Genomic DNA, 8,675 nt, shown 5'->3' with positions numbered 1-8,675 from the left:
AATCTTACCGTTAGTATACTCCTTTTGACAATTGTTTTCCAATTTTCAGCCAACAATTTTTTTGGTGGACAACGGCTTGATGTCTGATTTTCGTATGGTCAATACACAAATCCATCACACAAAAGTTGAAAGTACAAACACGCATGCTCAGAATCGATGCTCACCAAACTCGAAATTAGAAGAAGGGGCCCAAAGGGTGGCGCTCAAGAGCTGCAATTACTTGTAGTACGTCACTACTTTCGTGTTTGCGGCACGACAATTGTGTAACGTTAGTATGCAAGACAAGATCCTGGGTCACGCCCTTAAGACAAAAATCAGACGCTCAGTTGTCCAACAATTGTACCGTGTGTATGGGGCTTAAGGCTACTTTCACACTGAGGCACTTTACAGGTGCTATAGGCTCGGTTCACACAGTGGGCGGCACGACTTGCAGCGCCGCGACCTGCACACGATCAGCTGCGACTTGCAAAACGACTTCTGTATAGAAGTCAATGCAAGTCGCCTGAAGTCACCCCAAAGTAGTACAGGAACCTTTTTTCTAAGTCGGAGCGACTTGAGTCGCTCCTATTAGATGGTTCCATAGTACAGAACGGAGCGCGACTTGTCAGGTGGCGAAGTCGCCTGGACAAGTCGCCCCTGTGTGAACCGAGCCATAGCGCTATAAATAGCGCCTCTCCTGTCACTCCAATGTGGGCCTGAGGGCCTTTATATTGGAGCGATGAGCTTGCTGGACGTTAAAAAAAGTCCTGCAAGCAGCATCTTTGCAGTGCTTTAGAAGCGATGTATACACCGTAGAGCTGCACAATTAATCGTCAAGAATCGTTATCACGATCTTGACTAAAGTGTTTCACAATTCTTTCTATGCAAAGAATTCTCTCTGCTCTTCTGAAGCCACAAGGCCTCAAAAGAAAGGAAGAGAAAAACTGGGCAGTCTGCCAAGAATCAAAACATTCTTAAGGGCCGGTTCACACTGCAGGCGAGGCGAGGCGACTCCGACTTGCCTCGCCGCGACCTCAGCGGCAACTTGCAGATGACTTCTGTATAGAAGTCAATGCAAGTCGCCCCGAGGTCGCCCAAAAGTAGTACAGGAACCTTTTTTCTGAGTCGGAGCGACTCGAGTCGCTCCTCTCAGAACGGTTCCATTGTACAGAACGGGGGCGACTTGCGAGAGCGAGGCGAGGCGTGTCGCCTCGCATCGCCCGCTGTGTGAACCGGCTCTGATCAGTTGAACTTAAGTATAAACATTGTAACAATTTGTCAGTGGAATAGACTTTGTGTGTAAGTGAAAAAAGTTTAACCACTTAAACACTAAACCTTTTTCTGACGTTTGTTGGTTTCAAGTTAAAATATTATTTTTTTTGCTAGAATATTACTTAGAACCCCCAAACATGATATATATATTTTAGTAGACACCCTAGAGAGAATAAAATGGTGGTTGTTGTAATATTTTATGTCACACTGTATTTTTCGCAGCTGTCTTTCAAATGCAATTTTTTTTTTAAATTACTTTCATGAATTAAAAAACAAACTAAACCAGTAGAGTTAGCCCATTTTTTTTTTTTTTTTTTTTGTATAATGTGAAAGATTTTACGTCACGAGAATCGTGATCTTTTTATTCAAAGCAAAAAAAATCGTGATTCTCATTTTGGCCAGAATTGTGCAGCTCTAATACACCGCTCCTATTGAAATCAATGGGCAGTGCCGCCAAAGCACCGCGGGAGCTGCACTTTTAACCCTTTATTTAGGCCACTAGCTGGGATTAAAGCACCCCGATAGCACCTGAAATCGCCGGTAAAACAGCAGTAAAAATAGCGGTGCTTTACCACCAACGCCCCAGTGTAAAAGTGTCCTTAAAGAGGGATTCCACCAAAAAAAAAATATTAAAAGCCAGCAGCTATAAATACTACAGCTGCTGACTTTTAATAAATGGACACTCACCTGTCCCGGGGTCCAGCGATGCCGGCAGCTGAGGCCGATCGATCGCTCGGCTCTTGGCTGCTGTCGCCACCATTCTAGGTGAGGGAATCAGGAAGTGAAGCGAATCGGCTTCACTTCCCGGTTCCCTACTGCGCATGCGCGAGCCGCGCAATAGGAAATCTCTGCGCTGTCACTGGGACCCGTGTGTGTCCCAGCAGACAGCGCGGCAGGGCAGGAAATGGCGTAGACTCCCACGGGAGTCTATGCCCGGAAGTGGGTGAAAATACCTGTCTTTGACAGGTATCTCCACCCCCCTCCCCCCTGAAAGGTGTCAATTGTGACACCGGAGGGGGGGGAGGGATCCGATCAGCGGAGGTTCCACTTTAGGGTGGAATCCCGCTTTAAGACCAGTTTCACACTGAGCTATTTTTCAGGCACTTTTGGGCTAGAAATAGCACCTGAAAAATGCCTCCCCTGCAGCCCCAGTGTGAGAGCCCGAGTGCTTTCACACTGGAGCGGTACGCTTGTAGGATGTTAGAAAAAGTCCTGCAAGCAGCATCTTTCGGGCGGCGAAGGAGCGGTGTATACACCGCTCCTGCCCATTGAAATCAATGGGCAGCACTGCCAAAACTCCTGCAAAGCAATTCGGCAGCAGCACTTTGAACCCTTTATTAGGCCAGTAGTGGGGGTTAAAAGTGCCCTGCCAGCGGCCAAAAAGTGCGGCTAATTTACTGCTAATGCCCCCCCCCCCCCCCCCGCCTTGCCCGCGTGAAAGTGCTCTAACAATAACATACAAAGCCATTTACTTTTCTGCACCAATCTTATCTCCAAATCATTCTCTCCGCTCCTCCCAAGACCTTCTGCTCTCTAGCTCCCTTATCTCCTCCTGCCATGCTCATCTCCAGGACTTCTCCAGCACCTCTCCCCTCCTCTGGAAATCACTACCGCACTCTGTCCGGTTATCTCCTACTCTGTCCACTTTTAGACAATCCCTGAAAACTCATCTCCTCAGGGAGGCCTATACCTGCCTTCAGCTAACAACCAAATCTTCTACTTCCTTCATTCGTTCATCCCTCACAGTCGCTACCTTTTGTTTCACCAGACCCTCACTCTTAGATTGTAAGCTCTCAGGAGCAGGGCCCTTCTAACCCTCTTGTACTGAATAGTAGCGGTGGTGTAGTGTCTCTGTACACTGTAAAGTGCTGTGCAAACTGTTGGCGCTATATAAATCCTGTATTATAATAATAATAATATGTATGGACATCATCACCATGGTGGAGGCCCTTTGCCTGCCCTGAAGGGACTACTAGTATCAGATATACTATATGTGTTTGTCTAGACATAACCATGGGGGGCCCTGCACCCCTCCAGCATTGAAGGTACCCCCAGTATCAGATATACTATATGTGTATGTCTAGACATGACCATGGGGGGCCCTGCACCCCTCCAGCACTGGAGGAACTACTAGTACAAGATATATAGATATGTGTATGTATAGACATGACCATGGGGGGCCCTGCACCCCTCCAAAAGTAGAAGAACCCCCAGTATCAGATATACTATATGTGTATGTATAGACACGACCATGGGGGGGGGGGGGGGCTGCACCCCTCCAGTATTGAAGGAGCCCCCAGTATCATATATATATATATATATATATATATATATATATAGAAGGTATATATTCACAGTATGGATGGACATGACCCCTCCAGCAGTCAGGGCACTACTACTAGTCTCAGCATGCACACACTCCCCCAGCCCGTGTACTCAGATGACCCCAGATGACTGAGCCGCCTGCGGCCCTCCCGCACTACAAGTCCCAGCATGCCCCGCAGGCCGCTCATTCCCTCCGATGTGTACAGACCCCCATCAGCATATCCCGGGGCGGCGTGTCCTGACCCCCCTCCCCCTTGCCGGTGTTCCCCTCACCTATAGAGAGCCCGGCCCGGTGTGCGCGGCCTCCATACTTGTTCCCGGCTGCTGCATTGTGGGAGTCTGACCTCACTACCCGCCGACATGGGAGCCGTCACCGACGGTAAGTCCAGGCCCTGCTCCTCCCCGTAGAGGCCCCCCCCCGCCCAGCGGTCACCGCACAGGCCGCAGAGCAGCCGCAGGCTGGAGTTAGCGCTGGGCCGGGATCGGAACGCTGAGTTCGGCGAGGCCTAGACTCTACACCCCGGCTGTAGGGAAGAAGGGAGCCCGGGAATACAGGCCTCAGTGTCCCCCCGTCTCCATATTATTATTATTATTATTATGTGTGTGAACTCCTAGTGTAAGAAAAGCCGGATATGTGCCCGGGGTCTTCTACCATGAGGAGGGGACTAGAATGGCAGGAGAGGGGAGCAGGCCCCGGGCCCCTGTGTGTCCTCTATGGACTCAGTGCTGATAACGTGATGTTCAGATATTGATTAGAAGACCATTGAGGCCTAGTGCAGCCGGGGTGTCCATTCTGTGTGAAGGACTGAGGCGTGCATACAGACACAACTTGGGGGGGGGGGAATAGACTTCTGTGACCCCACTGGGGAAGATTCACCCTTTATGTGCCCTGGTGACCCCCGCCTTTAGAACTACAGCCGCAAACAGAAGCCCTAACCACCCCTCTGAAAAGCAATCTGCGTTAGGCTGGGAAACAATATATTGCCTGTTTTAGGGCCAGGTCACAGTAGACGCAGTTTTGTGCGCTTTTTTTCTGCACTAAAAATGCATGCATAGTGTTTTCCATGTATTCCAATGGCTCTAGTTCACACCAAGCAGTCAGTTTCTGGGGCGGACGCTGACCAGAAACGTTTTGTTCAGAAAAAAAGCGCATGGAATTGCTTCTGGTGTGAACTAGCACTTAAAGCGCAGGTCCACTCTAAAAAAATAAAAAAAAAATATGCATAAACGTGCTCCTTAAAATACATAAAAAAAAACTTTTTTTTATTTACCAGAAATGGCTGTTGCTAGGCAGATCGTCCTAATCTGCCACTTCCTATTCCATGGTTCTTGTCTTCCCCCATGTGTTGTCTCCTGGGAGATGGGGTGCAATGTCTTCTGGGACATGTGTGTCCCAATAGACAGGCGTCTTTTCACAAAGCGCAGCGTGACTCGCGCATGCCGAGTAGGAAACGGGCAGTGAACCCACAAGGCTCCACTGTGTGTTTCCCTTCGTTAGGATAACGGACGGATCTGCCTTGAAGGGCAGACATCATAGGCTCGCTGGACAGGTAAGTGCCCTTATTAAAAGTCAGCAGGTACAGTGTTTGTAGTTGCTATCTTTAAAAAAAAAAAAAAAAAAAAAAGTCCGGACCTCCGCTTTAACCCTGAAAAGGCCCAACCAGTACGCCCCAACCTCATGCATTTTTGTGGTTGTGGTGCAGCCTCGTTCACTTGAATGGGTGGTATTCATAGGCAGCCCTACCCGCTGAACACACGGTTACGTCTTTGCCAGGTGACTTCTTGGCAACTTGAGTGCGACTTGATGTGACTTTGAAGCGACTTTCAGGGAATGCCTGGGTAATCTTCCTGTAATGTCGGATTCAAAACACATCAATATAGACGAAGATCTTACTTGGAGGTGACTTCCATTAACCACTTCCCACCAGGCCTATAGCAGAATGATGGCTGGTGTTCTATCAGATTAGCGAACCCATCAGATCAGTGAATGGAAGTGATGTTCCTTCACCTGCGTTCTACAGGTTCTCTAATCTGACAGAACAGCAGCTTCGGCTAACTTACTACACCCAGCTTAGACTTGACTTTTAGTAATTTTAGCAATAAAGTGAACGTATAGAAGTAAATGTACTGTATCTGTGATGCTGTTTGGATGTTTAATTTTGAAAGGCTAAGGGTTTAGCGCTGAGCGGTTCAGGGTGTACCAACATGGCCTCCGCCACCTTTTTACTGCTGGCGTCCAGCTTCTTTCAAAATGTAACATCCAAACAGTATCACAGATGCCAATATATATTTATATTATATATATGCTCACTTTATTGCTAAAATTACGCTGAGATTCAAGACATAGCTGGGTGTAGTAAGATGTCCGTTGCTGCCTTCCTCTGACTGTAGGTGTTCTGTCAGATTAGCAAACCTGGAAGTGGTGGAATGCATGCGCAGCTGATGGAACGTCACTGAGTGGACATCATATGGCATCCTTCAAAGTTGGGGCGCTCGTGCATGCCCCTGGGGTTTTGCTCAGCGATGCGATCGGACATGCCACATAGCTGATCATGGTAAAGGGCCTATGATGTAGGCCAGTGATGGCTAACCTTGGCACTCCAGATGTTTTGGAACTACATTTCCCATGATGCTCATGGACTCTGCAGTGTAGTTAAGCATCATGGGAAATGTAGTTCCAAAACATCTGGGGTGCCAAGGTTCGCCATCACTGATGTAGGCTCTTTACCATGTGATCAGCTGTGTCCAATCACAGTGTAAATCGGAAATACCGGTTATCAGCATTCCTCTCCTCCTGCTGATAAGTGGCTTTCCTCAGTGGGGACATCTGCACTGATAATCGGTGCCTCCTATCATTGCCATCTATAAGTGCTGCATATTGGTGCCTCCTCATCAGTGCTGCCTCATTAGCACACACCATTAAGGAGAAAAATTACTTATTTACAGAAACTAAGAAATATTTTCTGTCTTTTTTCGTTTGTTTAGCAGTAAATAAAAAAACCCAGTGGTGATTAAATACCACAGAAAGAAAGCTTGATCTGTCTCAAAAAAATGCTAAAAACTTAGTGTGGGTACAGTGATGCATGATGGCGAAATTGTCATTCAAAGTGTGACAGCACTGAAAACTGGCCTGGGCAGGAAGGGGTGAATGTGCCCGGTATTAAAGTGGTTAAAATCTATGGGAACATGTCGGATAGAAGTTGCCTTGAAGTAGCACAGGAATCTTTTGTAAAGTCGGAGCGACTTCATTAGTGCTAATTAAGACAGCCCTCATTGACTAACATGGCATTTCACATGTCATGCGAGTTGGGGTCTCACAAGTTGGATCCCAAGCCTCAGCAATGTGAACCGAGCCTTAGACCTCATGCACGCTGGGGCTCTTCTAAACGCTGACAGGAGAAAAGCAGCTTAAAAAACGCACCTAGGCCACTAAACTCGGAAGTGTTGGATCATGTACTAGGCACGTGATCTGGTGCAGAGCGGCTGCCCTGCCGCAGTATATAGGCGGTTGTTAACTGGTTACAGTAACGCAGTGTCATATCACAGAAAAGGGGTCTGGTCCTGAAGGGGGGTAAATCGTCTGGAGCTGAAGTGGTTAATAAGCATTATTTACACCAGGGCTTGATAAATTTGCTTTGAATCCAGGAGCCAGCTAAAAAAAGTTAAGGGTCAGTTTTTTTAACTAACCAAGCTTTATTACCTTTGACAAAACCTCTTGTCTTATGTGCCCTGATGTGTAGCTTTACAGGTGCAGGACACAGTTATGCCTCTCAGCTTTTGCCTATTAACCTTTTTAGGATCCCTAAGAACTTGGCACATTTAAAATCTTAATAAGGGCACAAGAGTTTCCAGTCTCTGACTATCCCTCACTGCTATTACAGTCAGTTTTTCAGGTGGACCCGATCAGAGCCTCCATTCACTCCTATGGGGCAGTGGATCGGCAGCGGTGACGGGCGCTGACACCTGCTGCTATCCGATCCTGTCCGTGAAAACCAGACGGATGGTGACCCCATTTTCCATCCACCTGGAGGATTGGATCAGATGGGATTGGATGAAAATAGACAGACCGTCCGTTTTTCTCCGATCTCCCCACAGAGGAGAGCAGGGCTCTGACAGGTCCATCTCCGCACAGTGGGCGGAGACGGACCTGTCATCCGCCTGGTTCAGCTGGGATCAGTGGATCGATCCCCGCTGAGCAAAGCCGAGTCTGCCAGAAAGGACCCTTAAATGTACTAAGTTGTTAAAGGGATGTTCCCACAAAAAATAAAAAAAATTAAGTCAGCAGCTACAAATACTGCAGCTTTAATAATTGGACACTTGCATGTCCCAGGGTCCAGCGATGCGGGGGATCAAAGCTCCGCTCATCTCCCCCTCCGCTCGGCGGTGCCGGCATTTTAACTGTGGGTGCCCGGCTGTGCCTTCACAGCCGGGCACCCACTGCGCATGCGTGAGCCGTGACTGGCCGCGCAATCAACTGGGACCTGTCGCGTGTTCCAGATGATTTATAGAGAGAGGGGAAAGAGGCGATCTCCCTTGCTCCGAGGGAAGTGACGTCAGGAGCCCAGGCACTGGAGGAGGGAGATTTCGAGGGACCACATAGCAACAGAGGGGAAAAAAAAGATAAGTAAATAAAGTACATTAATGACATTTCATTTTTTTGGGTGGAACACCACTTTAAGGATCCTAAGAAGGTTAATAGGCAAAAGCTGAGAGGTAAACCTGTGTCGTGCGTTCTGCGCTCCAGTGCGGTGGAATTTTCAGCCCATTTATGTAGTACCTTGTAAAAACGCACTGCACCAAATCGCTTGATACTGTGGCACCATGTGATCCGGTGCAGGTGATCTGAGTTTGGGGTGTTGTTAGTAATATACTAACTAGGCATGCACTGATCTAACGGCCACCAAAAATTATCATTTTGCCAGTAGAAAAAAAGGTGCTGATAATCGCCACCGACAATAGAAAAGCTGCCAGTGGGAGGAATTAATCAAAACTAGGAGCAGACAAAAGTTGTAGAGGCTTTAAAAATGAAAGCTGGAAGCTGATTGGTTGCCAAACACAGCTGCTTCAGCTTTGATAACATGCCCCCTTCCACGATATGT

The 8,675-nt window shown here is 47.9% G+C and overlaps 1 protein-coding gene across 2 annotated transcripts in view; it reads left to right on the top strand.

The window, feature by feature from the left end:
• The first annotated feature begins 3,675 nt into the window (after positions 1-3,675).
• THOC7 (THO complex subunit 7) overlaps positions 3,676-8,675 on the top strand; it is a 30,624-nt gene continuing 25,624 nt past the window's right edge. Inside the window, exon 1 of one of the 2 annotated variants that reach the window (XM_077451944.1) lies at positions 3,676-3,955. In XM_077451944.1, the coding sequence (XP_077308070.1) occupies positions 3,937-3,955 (19 nt within the window). In that variant the 5' untranslated portion in view covers positions 3,676-3,936. The other variant, XM_077451945.1, reaches the window with a different exon arrangement.

The sequence above is a fragment of the Lithobates pipiens genome, unplaced genomic scaffold, assembly GCF_037356315.1.
Source record: "Lithobates pipiens isolate NorthernLeopardFrog02 unplaced genomic scaffold, aLitPip1_a1.2 Scaffold_23, whole genome shotgun sequence".
NCBI lineage: Eukaryota > Metazoa > Chordata > Amphibia > Anura > Ranidae > Lithobates > Lithobates pipiens.
Note: the sequence above shows the minus strand (reverse complement) of the source record. Positions and strands in the feature narration are given on the sequence as shown.